Source organism: Mesitornis unicolor, unplaced genomic scaffold (assembly GCF_000695765.1).
Source record: "Mesitornis unicolor isolate BGI_N332 unplaced genomic scaffold, ASM69576v1 scaffold10166, whole genome shotgun sequence".
Taxonomy (NCBI): Eukaryota; Metazoa; Chordata; class Aves; order Mesitornithiformes; family Mesitornithidae; genus Mesitornis; species Mesitornis unicolor.
This window is the reverse complement of record NW_010191676.1, coordinates 1195-13499: the sequence shown is the minus strand read 5'-3', so window position 1 is coordinate 13499 and position 12305 is coordinate 1195. Positions and strand designations below refer to the sequence as shown.

The window sequence follows — 12305 nt, the reverse complement described above, 5'->3', positions numbered from 1 at the left end:
CAAAGGTCTCAGCATCCCCATGCTCCCTCCTGCCGACACTTCCACCTGGGTCCCCAGCCTCAGCTCTCCACCGACTTCACCCTGCCTCACGCAGTGCAGCCCCAGCCGGGGCTGACCCCCCACATGGCCCCCGCGCACCAGCACAGCGGCCCCCTGCACCAGCCCCTGGCGCCGGTGCCAGCCCTGCCCTTCCAGGATGTGGCCGGACCCTCCTTCCTACCTCAGGCGCTTCACCAGCAATACCTCCTCCAGCAGCAGCTCCTCGAGGCACAGCACCGCCGGCTCATGCCCCATCCCAGGTAAGGGAGCCTTATTCTTCTGGGGTCTTACTCTTCCTGAAGGATGCTGAGAAGCTACATCAGCACCTCTTCAGCTTATGAGAGTGGTTTCTGCAAAGCCCCAGCAGTACGTGCTGGTAACGCCAGGTTTTCTTCACATGATCAACTCCATACTCCAGAAATCCAGTCACCAGGAGGGAATCATAGAATGGTTTTGGTTGGAAAAAACCTTTAAGATCATCATGTCCAACCATCAAACCAGCCCTAAGCCTGTCACTAGACCATGTTCCTAAGCACGACATCTACTCAACTTTTAAACACCTCCAGGGATGGTGACTCAACCACCTCCTTGAGCAGCCTATTCCAGAGCTTGACAACCCTTTCAGTAAAGAAATCCTTCTTAATATCCAACCTAAACCTGCCCTGGCACAACTTGAGACCATCACCCCTTGTCCTGTCACTAGGAAGCTACAGGGCAGGTTGTGTTTGCAGATGTGTCTTTCCCAAGGGGATCCATACTATGCTCATCTACTATGTCCCAGGGTCACCTATTGTTGCCGTTCATAGGTGACTCATGGTGGTAACACCTTGGTGTTGCAGTGAGCCTGTCCTGCGTGGCACAAAGACCAATGGATTGCTTTCACAAGCCACCTCCTCATAGCTGCTGTTTCAAAACCACGTTAAAGATTGTATCCACCTGTCCCACCGAGTTTTCCACAGGAAGAGCTTGCTCCTCTGAGGCTAGGTAGGCTTCCCAGGTCTATAAGGGAAGGATGCTGTTGACCTGCAGCACATTCAATCACAGAAAACAGCCTAAATTCAGACTGAGCTGATGACTGCAGAGAGAATTACTGTAACTCAGCAGAGGTGGAAATGGATGCCTGGGCTTGTCCTGATCATGTTTCTTGAGAGAGGGGTTTAGATAGCACATGGAAGAGGAGTGCTTTTTTGGGAAATATGTGGAAGCTATTTGTGGGTTGTACCCATGGATCAAGAATCAGAGGATGAGTCTTTGCGTTACTGCTTCATTTGGAAAGAATGTTGCAGACAGAAAACACTTCACTTCCATACCCTTTCTATCTGAAAACTGTGTGTTCTTCTCATCCTTATTTTGTTTTGCACAAACTGCATTTTAGGTGGATTTAATGATTAGTTAATAATTGGGTAGCAAATATGTGCGAGGCTGAGGAACCGATGATACAAGTGTTTACCTCTTAGTCATACGCTGAATTCAAATAAAAGCACGGAGCACAACTCCACGCAGAAGCTGCTCTGGTAAATGCTGTCACTGTTGCATTTGCGAGTGGGTTGTGGCGTGGAAAAGGGCAGGGACCTCTTGCCTGGCCCCACAGGCTGTTTCTGAAAGGAGACTTGCATCATGGGAGGGTGTCAGGAACCTTACAGGTGTGGGGCATAAGGTCCCAGTAATGGGATGCTGGGTCATGCCTTGCTCTATTTTCTACCACTTTCCAATCCCTGACTGCAAAGGCAACAGAGCCACGGGAGAAGGAACTGGATCCCAGCCTGGCCCGTCCATCATCCAGAGAAATGTTGGCAAAGACCAGCGAGAGTAAATTCTGCTTTCAGCTGCTCCTGAGTAATGCTGTTATGAATGAGGTTCCCCAGGAGTTTATGGACTGCATGGAGAGATGAGGCAACCTGCAGCTTCTTTATGATGATGGATAGCGGCTGGAGCCTGGACGCGTTTTATTTTGTGTGTTGTTTATGGAGCTGGCAGCAGAGGAAAAGAAAATAATGCAAATAGCACCAAACTGCTAAGGAAGAAGTTGTTTCATTTCCTCTTTTTCTTTCTATATCGCCATCAAATAGCATCTCCTGTAAACTGAGAGTATGTGAATGCCATAGGGGGTGAGAGTGGAGGTCTGCGTTATGTCCGTGGTGACCACAGGTCTGGGTTCATCCTCGACATCTGCCCGGACTCTTTTCCCTTGAACACTTATTCACAGCCCCAGCTGTTTGGGGTTTCTCCTGGTTTATTGTCACACATATTGCCATACATACCAGTGTCCACTGCATGGCTAACTCTCTCGCTGGTCTCCTCCTAACAGGCGGGCTCAAGAGCGCATGTCCGTTCAGCCTCACCGGCTGCACCCCAGCTTTGACTTCAGCCACCAACTGCAAACTCCACAACCCATGGGGCCCCAGCCCAGGTATTTAGCCGAAGGCACGGACTGGTAAGTCTTCTACATCTCACTTGTGTATTGAATGAGGTGCTTAAAAAGTTCTGGGGAGGCTGCAAGGCTGCTGAATGTCATCATGGATCGGTGCTTTAATGAAAGCTAATGGTGCAGCTGGAGGGTTACTGTATGAGGAGTGTGCAAAGGGAAAACTGATCTCTGAGAGGGCCATGAACCACAGAATGGTTTGGGTTGGAAGGGACCGTAAAGACCATCCAGTCCAACCCCCTGCCATGGAGAGGGACATCTCCACCAGACCAGGCTGCTTAAAGTCCCATCCATAGCATGAGTGCATGCTAAAGCCTTTATGCATGTATGTGATAACACTGAGGCATCAGTGTTGCCCGTAACTCTCCATCCATGGATGTAGAGTGCAGCCAAGCATTAATCATCCTCCAGGCACTTTTTCTGCTGCACAGCCTGGGTCTTTTTCCTGTAGACCAATGTCTCTGGCTGAACTAAATCTTCTGCTGTTTTCCAGGCACTCAAAAAGCAGTGGCCACAGCTTATCCTGTGGTCTAAATTAGGAAGCACGGCACTGCCCTGCCCCGCAGGGTAGTGTGATGAATGAATTAATAGTTGTTAATCGGTCTCTCTCACTGTAGTGTTCGATACCCTGGAAAAGTTGAGCAGGGAATTGATCGTCTCTTTTTCAGAGCAGGTTTCAAGCTCTTGCACAGCTAATAAGGTATGGGGCCCTGCTTGGAAGAATGAGAAAATAAAACCATACTTCTGAGTAGCTGCTTCTTAGCTGAGCAAAGTCCATTCTGTACACTGAATGGAAAAAATAGTGTGTGAACATGTAATTAGAGACAATCGCAATGTATATGCACAGGGGGACCGAAATAAAATGTCATGGGAAATCTTAATTAGGGCATTTCCTAGCATCTGAGCACTTTGCTCTGCAAATGGAAAGTCTTTTTAACTTGGAGGGGGGGCTTTCCCCCTCTGGGGTAATAATATGAAACCTAAAATATGGGGACGTCCTTCTACCATTTTCTTCTCGGGTGTTCCCATTACTGGCACTACCATAAGCCAAATTTGGCCAGGGTGACGTTGTTCAGATCAGTTTGCAAAGTGGTTCACGTACCATCTGGGTAGAGCCATTCTTTCTGCCTCTCTTTCGGCACAGAGTGTTTAATTATAATGATTAGAAGGATCTGATAAAGCATAGCTGTATGTTTCCCTCCTCCTCCCTCCTTCTCCCCGCTGTGTTGCTCCATAGCCTTATGAAACCTAAGGAGTGGGGATGACAGAAATTGTATACTGTGTATATATATGTGTGTATATATTTGGGTGACTCACTTCCCCTCAGCACACATGTATGGTTTTGACCCATGATGGATACAAAAACTCTCCTTTAACATGTTACCACTGTGTGAGCAGCAGCGGTGCTCGCTCAGATGCAGTAGATGGTAGGCACTGTTGTAGGAAATTACAGAATCGTGGAATTGCTTGGGTGGGAAAAGACCTTTTATAACACTGAGTCCAACCATTAACCCAGTACTGCCAACTCCACCACTGAACCATGTTCCTCAGTGCCATATCTATGCAGCTTTTAAACACCTCCATATATGGTGAACCCACCACTGCCCTTGTCAGTCCCTTCCAGCGCTTGACCACTCTTTCTGTAATTAAATTTTTCTTAATTTCTAATCTAACCCTCCTCTGGTGCAACTTGAGGCCATTTCCTCTTGTCCTATCACCTTTTACTTGGTAGAAGAGACCAACCCTCACCTCACTATCCCCTCCTTTCAGGGAGTTACAGAGGGTGTAAGGTCTCCCATCAGCCTCCTCTTTTCCAGGCTGAACAACCCCAATTCCCTCAGCTGCTCCTCATAATTCTTGTGCTCCTGACCTTCATTGCTCTTCCCTGGCCACGTTCCAGCCTCTCACTGTCCTTTCTGTAGTGAGGGGTTCAAATCCAAACAAGGGATTCAAGGTGCGGCCTCATCAGTGCCCAGTACAGGGGCAAAATCACCTCCCTATTCCTGTTGGCCACACCATTCCTGATACAAGTCACAATGCTCTTGGCCTTCTTGGCCACCAGAGCACACATGTGGGCACATATCCTTGGGGGTGGAAGGAAGATCTGAAGGTGATCAGCCATCTCGGACAGCCCAACCTCTATTAAAATCTTTTGGTGAAGAAGAAATAAACTCCTATTTGGTTTCTTAAATAATCTTCTGCATATGTATTTAGTGATGAAAATCCAACCTGTTATGTGGAGCATTATCTTTCACTTTTTGGTGTTGGCTGCCCATCTACCATAGGCATCACAGCTCTTGGACCTTGCATCTGAGTATCAAGATGCTGTACAGATGTCCACAGAGCACAAGCTAGAAGGTGACAGTTGGTTTTGGGTTTCCTTCAGCTAATGTCCTCTGCTTGTTCACACCCAAACCCTCGGCAAACGCCGTTGCATGCAGTATTTTCCTCTGGGCCCTTCTATAAGTGAGGCATCACTTCAGGAGCCTCAATATCTGATTTTAAGATGCACTAGTGCACCAACAGTTCAGCATTGCTGTTATTGCAGTTACTTGTGCAAGTTAGCAATGGCTGTTCATCTTTCAGACCTCTCCAGTCCTTGACCTCAAATCCACTCTGTGGATTATCACATTGGTTTTGTAGACAGGGAATATGGGAAGTGGTCAAGGTCGTGCATTAGACCAATGACAGGGCTGGGAATGGACCCAGATCCTCCTGATTTCCAGTTGGGCTTTCCATGCACCTTGGAACAGTCTTCAGCAACAGGATAAATCTCCAAAATTCTGACACAGGAACTGGAAATGCTCAGTCCTGTGGTTTCTCACCCTGGCTGTGTTCCTCCCATTCACTTGCTGTGTTTTATTCTCGGCCAGTTTTGTCTGTGTAGGACATGGCTAACACACAGCCAGCAAAGATAGCCCATCTTTTTGCTTTGTCTTGCTGCGGGGAGACTTTTGGGGAAGTACTAAAGCACTGGAGCTGTCACCTGGTGCACAGGCTGTCCTGGGTGAAGGATTTCTGCATTTACTGTCCCCTCACATCCCTCATCTGCTCTTGGGCAAATGTAGTTTCACAGCTGCTGGGGGACACATCTGGGTTGCTCCTAACAAGCCACGGTGTTTGCTGCCACTGTCCTTCACAAAGGGAAGACAAGTTCAAGACTGAAATGGGAAGCCACCCCTGTGCTCTAATTACCTTTGCTTTGGTGAATGTGAAGACAATGGTTATTAGAGCATCGGCTTTTGTCATTACGATAAAGTGAATGACGTTCAAGGCAGTTGTTTGCTGAGAGACTCTATGGGCGGAGAGAGAAGGGATCAGCTAATTGGATTATTGCATTGGGTCTCCTCCTGTCCCCTCCACACGACATGGGGATGGGGTAACCATTCATCTCTACATGCTGGATTGGGCAGAGCTGTGGTGTTTGTCGGGATCCTGGTCATGGCAAGTCCTGGGATTGAGCTGGGTTATTTTTCTGGAGGAGAAAAGTGCCCAAATTCACCAAAACTGTGTCCCAGCTCTGCTTACCCAGGCAAGACCATCAGGAACCTCCTGCTTGATTGGCATTGGCCCTCTGGTTGTGTAACACCCTTTCTTACAACAGTCTCATCCAGAAATATCCGGAAAACTTCATATTTTCTACACAGACAGCGTTTCCTAGGTTCCCTGAGGCAATGTACCGTCTCCCTTGTGTCCCCAAGTCCTACCATGACCCGGCTGGGAGACCTCCAAGGAGACCACAGGCACATCAAAAAGCCCCCAGATGATGCCTAGCTGGCTGCTAACATCTGCTCAGAATGGTTCATCAGTGTGTCCCCTGAGTGGTTAGCTGCATTCCTTCAAAATTCCTGCAAAATACTTGAGGCAAAATGTAATTGCAGTGATGACAGCACAGGGAGGACCTGATCTGCTTGGGTTGAGTTACTGAGCCTGGGTATCGATCAGAGCCACCAAAATGCTCTTCATCTGAAATTAGCTGGCTGCACCTGTGCAGCTCTTGACCCTGGCTAACACAAATGTTAACTGGCATAAAAACAATGCCTTACTTCTTCATGCTGGCCTGGTGGGTGATTGCCCAAATTGGAGGAAACTCACTTCCAAGCTATAGCATCAACCCAGGTTGAGGAACCCACAGCAACCCAGAGCCCACCAGAGGAGATTTCCCTGTGAGCATGCCTTGATTGCTGTACTCTGTGCAATGAAACCGTGCAGTCAAACCTACATCTTCATCCTCATGCCTACAGGGACCTCAGTGTGGATGCAGGACTGACTCATACCCAGTTCCAGGTCCGGCCAGTCCCTCAGCCCTATCAGCATTACTTAGCTACACCTCGGATGCACCATTTTGCCAGAAGCACATCCTCGACACAGATGGTAAGTGAAATGCTTTTACCGAGAGATGTTTTATGCATTGTCTGCCAGAAGGCAGTCAAAATAAAGGCTGGTATCTTTCTATCACCTGTCTTCTGCGAATCCCACTTATCTCCGGCCGTGGGAGGGAGCGTCTGAAAGGATAATGTTGCTTCATTGCACTCCAGATTAGAGAAGGGAAAGAAAAGCTCAGCTGCTCTGGAAAGATTCAGTCCATTGCATGCAGTACCACGCTCACAAGCTGGTCTGCAAAACCTGGGGAGGATGTGAGAGTCTCAGCAGTTATTACTAATTATTATCGGTGCTGGAGCAACGTGTGGGCTCCCAGGGCTCCCTGCATTGGCAGTGGGCAACTCCTTTCCCCAGGCTTAGCCTCAAGGGCCATTCCTCATCACCTCATTGCTCTCTAAGTTTATAAAGGTTTTGTATGGCCTCCTGCACAGGTGGAGATGGAGTTTGATGAGAAGATGGGCTGATTTAGTTCATTTCCTGGCCCTTTCCCTAGCAGGGTGCTGTGTTTGGAGCTGAGCCATATTGAGCACCACTAATCCTTAAAACAACCTCAGAAATCCCATGAGGGTGTTTTCTCCTTGCGCCCATAGTCAGACCCTGATACCTGTGTACTACAGCCAGGCTTAAAAAAATCAATGCTCGCATGAAGAGAAATCCACCCATTCAAAACCAAATAAAATAAAATATCTTTTAAAGCTAATCTGAGTTGAGAGTTTGGACCTGCAATGTTATAGATGCAACAGTAATTGTTATAACAGATAGTATATTCAGAAGAAATGCATGTTCTCAGTTATCATTTATAAGAGATCTATTTAATAAAACCTCATTTTTTTGGTTATTAAAAGGCTTCCATTGCGGAAGGTGTCACTCTGCTCTTTCATTTTGATTTTTTAAAGCACTAGATTTAAATCAGTGTACACAAGGGATTTCTGAGTGCAAGGCTTTACTTTTCTCTCTCACTTTTTGCAGGTTGTTCACGAAATCAGAAATTACCCTTACCCCCAGCTTCAGTTACTTGCTCTTCAGGGACTGAACCCAAGCAGGCACACATCTGCTGTGCGGGAGAGCTATGAAGTATGTATCTTGGGATCTGGAATTATTATTAAGTATTTTTAAGTGCTGGGAACCTCTTCAAGGTCTGGCATAAACTTGTAAGACTGTTTTGTGGCATGGCAGCTGCACTGAGTCTTCCAGCCATTTCAGTATAAGTTGGAGGTGAAGGGGTTGAGTGGGTTTGGTAAAGTTAGTTTACTCCAGAGTGCCTGGGTCTGGCTTAGGTTGAGTTTGGCTCACTTCATGTCTGTGACCAAAGTGCTTCAGTTCTATGGGGTTTTGTTTCCCAGTCTGTCAAACAGAGCTGAAATTTCACTATAATTTGTGAAGTACTGAGTGTCCAGCTCTCTGTTATCTGCTTTGAACCCTTGGTCCAAGAGCCAGGGCTCATATTCATCATTAAAGCATGGCTGATTTGGGTTTGATGGACATTTCCACCAAGGAAAGGGCAGGAGGGAGACTTGGTCCCCAGCAGGGAGGGTGGGGTGGTGGGAGCTCACGGACCAGGATCAATGCTGATGGTGCTCTGCTGCTGTTCCTGTGCCGCAGGAGCTGCTGCAGCTGGAGGACAGGCTGGGCAGCGTGAGCCGGGGAGCTGTCCAGAACACCATTGAGAGGTTCACCTTCCCCCACAAGTACAAGAAGGTGAGCTCCCCAAAACCACAACACAGCTGTCAGCCCCTCTCGATTGGCCAAGGGTTGTGGGCATGGAGAGGACAGAAGGAAGGACTTTGGTGGGTTGCAGTGGTTAGGGTTGGCAAAGCAGTGCCATCAGTCAAAATATTCCCTGAAATGGGGGAGGAATGTGAAATCCAGAACTGGTGCTTTAATATCTTGTGGGGCGCCCGGGATGAAGGGGTGGTGTAGCTCAGCTGGCTGTTTCTCACTTCTAGGCTAGGAAGCTGCGGGCCAAATTTTCAAAAGGGTCTCAACCTTCTCCCACCCAGGGGGTGCAATTTCCCCCCTGTCCACACCTGGTAAGAAAGTGCACACACCAAGGGGGCTTCGTGCATGCAAACCTGCCCTGTTCTGCATGCAAGCAGCACTGCCCACACTGGCTCCATAGCGTGGGGGAGCTTGTCCTCCCCTCACTTTGCTCCTCTGTTGGAGCTGATCTCCTGCCCATAAGGAAATGAGTGCCGTGTTTTTTGGGTAGTGCTAAATAGAAAATGGGAAAAATGCTTCTTTGGGCAGTAATTTCACATGTTGGTCATTCCCGGCTGTGCAGTGACAAGTCAAGATGTTGCATTGCCCAGGGTGGAAGAGTCAGCTCCTGCTATGCTTGTCTCTGACCACATCTCCAGTGGATCCAGAAAAGTCCTGTTAATAGAAATGGATGTGTTGGAAGGAAAAGAAGAAGAGAGACCTGACAGGCTGATTGTTGCCCCATGGAGGGTGGCCAAGCTGACGTGAGGCACAGTGGTGGCCTTTTCTGACAGTGGTGGCCCCACATGCTTTGGGGTCTCCATGAGAAGTCTCCAGCAAAGGAGACCATGGGGCCATCCTCACTGTGAAGAGGATGGAGGAGGTGGCAGGAGGGTTGTGTTAGGGCAGCAGAGGACAGGTTGTTTCTTGGGGCACTGCTGCTGGTCCCACTGCCACCAGCCTTGGGAGGAGATGTGCTGAGCAGCAGCATGTTGGTGGCATCCTCCTCTCACTGGCTGTTTTGGCTGGGTTGGTTTCCCTGAGCTGGAGGATGTGGCTGATAGATGAAATGCATAGCATTTACCTTCCTGCAACTGCCCAGGCTTGGGAGAGCATTAAAAAATTCAAGTCTTAACCAAATTATGTCTTTAACTTTGCTCCAGAGAAGACCGCAGGAGGGCAAAGCTGAGCAAGAGGATGGAGAGGAGTCAGACACTGACGAGAAATGCACAATCTGTCTGTCCATGCTTGAAGATGGAGAAGACGTCAGGTATGATCCTTTCACATGCTCCTCTGCCAATTGATGCCATCTGAGTTGTGTTTCTTGGGATTAATGCCATTTTGCACTGGTGAGCTTGTCCATGCTCTTGTCCTGACAAACTTGCTTGGACTGTTGCGAGTTTTGGGAAACTAAATGCCATTTTGATGGATGTTGATACAGGCTGTAGGTAGGAGGAGCTCTGCAGCAGCAGGAGGGCCAAATTCTTACAGTATTCCTTGAGTCTGGATCACTTGCTTCAAGGCTGTGCCAAAGGGCCAGGTGGCAAGTGTCAGAGAAGGATGGGCCCCAGGTCTCAGACAGCTGTCTGGAGCTGGGTGATGTCAGCATCTGATCTTCACAGATGTCCAAAGTGTGATAATAAAAGGGAGTGAAGTCCAGGGCAGTTTGGCTTGTGGCCGAGACGGAGCCGAGTGAGATTACTCAGCCCTCACAGTCAGAGGGAGCCATCCTGAGCCAACAGCAAAACCCCAGTTATCCATCGGAGAGGTCCCCAGGGTCTTGTCTGGGTCAAATCTCTGTGGCAGAGGATGGGGGCAACCAATTGCGGGGGGGTGAGCTACTATGGCTGGGACGGGAGGTTGAGCTACTATGGCTGCAAGTGGCCCTGCTCCTCACCCTTTAGTTGCCTAAAGCCATCAAGAAAAACTCTGATCCTCTTGCTGTGGGTCGTTGAGGTTTGGTGTCTCTCTGGCTTGAGATGGTCACTGAAGAGATGACAAAGGTGATGTAGATGATGTAGGTGAAAAACAACCACATTACCTGGGGCACACCAGACACCCACATAGGAGCAGCCAGGCTCCACCTTGACTTCTAACGAGTCACAATGATGAAGAACCAAGAGGTTCTAGAGTATAACCTTGCACTCTTGAAAGATTGAAAAGTAGCAGCCTGGAACAACTCAGTCCAGGAGAGTGGGTGATTTTCTAAAAGGTTTTTAGCTAAAAGGACAGGATATCTGTCCTACTGCCCCATGTGGTCTGGCGTTGCTAGGGGATGCTGTAGGACCTGGGTGGCATTGGTGTCACCTCATTGGTGCTTCCCAACCTTTGAAGCATCCTTTGCTGCTGCTTTCTGTCTCTTCCTGGTTCCCTGGACCTCCTGCATCCTAATGGGGTGGGACTTCTCTCTCTCTGTAGGCGGTTGCCCTGTACTCTTCCCCCATGTGGGCGTGCACCAGGGGCTGGCCACCAGTAACAAGTGCCCGATCTGCAGGGTGGACATTGAAACACAGCTCGGCTCGGACAGCTGAAAGGACTGGCTGGACACACCATTTTCCTTACCAGGTCATATGGCCATAAACCCTTGCAGCAAAATTTTTTGCCTTCTGAGCCATTTGATTGAGAGGAGAAGTCTGCAGGCACGTTAGTGAGGAGAAGGGGATGGTGGTGGTACAATATCTAGCGGTAGGAGATATTGCACATATGCAGGATACGGGCCCGGTGAAAGGGAGCTGGCATTCCCGTATTCCTGGAGCTCAGAGACCCCGTGCTGCAGAAGATTTAGTGTTGAACATGAAGGAAATAGTTGTGGTAGTCTGGCCTGTCAATCCTGCATCTCATGAGGATTGTATATATACCTCTCGAATACGTAGAAACATGTTAGGGGTCCTTTAGCTATTTCTATGGATGGCAGCTGGAGCATGTTAGCTTAAGAAATGTTGTGTTTGATGCCCTACTCATCTTGTGGTGGACATGTTGCTGTTACCTAATTTGCACCAAATATTTTTTCATAGATTCCTTATTTTGGTGCCTGATTAATACATTGCAGAAGGGGAATAAAGAGATCAAGCTTTCCCACCCTTGGCAGGGGGAAAGTGGCGAAAAAGCAAAATCCTGTTTACAGTCAGAAGGGTTGCGCTCTTTGCCTCAGCCGCGTGTGCTTCCTTTCCTTGCGTTTACAGTGTGTTGCAAATTTAGAGAAGCTTAAAAAAGTAAATAAAAATTGGGAATGAAACAAATGAAGCAATAGGGAGAAGCTTCGTTCCTGCTTATCTGCTGGTGCTGGATGCTTTCTGTAGGGGCGCAATATTGGAGTAGATGCTGTTTCTTTGCTTGCTGTATCTTAATGAAGTAGCTTGGCATATCAAAATCAAAGGAAGAGCTGTCTTCATGATTGCTGTTGTCCATGACGCTTTCTCCTGTGAGCTATGAGGCTGGTTGGCTTCAGCAGCTGCTGCCAGCACTGGTCCATAATGGTGGTTACTGGAGTTGGCACCTATAGCTGTGCTTTGGGGTGTAATAACCATAACAGGGCTGGAGAACACTCAATGCTCACAGGGCATTGCTGAGGCCATGAGCATTTCGGGGTGGAAGGGGAAGGAAGGCAGGTTGGAAGTGGGGTTTGCTGCTTTCTGGAGCACCTAGGTGCATTTGTATACATATTTCAGGCCATATCCGCAGAGAGAATGGAGTGGTTATTGAAATGAAAACGACTTGCATTAACATTCAGAATTAGGAGGTGGTCCCCAAAGGAGTGAGC

General features: G+C 48.4%; 1 protein-coding gene across 1 annotated transcript; it reads left to right on the top strand.

Annotated features, from left to right (window-relative positions):
• Positions 1 to 5: 5 nt before the first annotated feature.
• Positions 6 to 11658, top strand: LOC104542484 (RING finger protein 165-like; the record flags this gene model as incomplete). The annotated part of the gene is given in 8 exon segments (XM_010186818.1): positions 6 to 299; positions 2348 to 2473; positions 6709 to 6838; positions 7817 to 7921; positions 8450 to 8545; positions 9709 to 9815; positions 10964 to 10975; positions 10977 to 11658. Coding segments are annotated over 8 exon segments (970 nt in total), but the record flags the coding sequence as incomplete, so codon positions are not given.
• Positions 11659 to 12305: the final 647 nt, after the last annotated feature.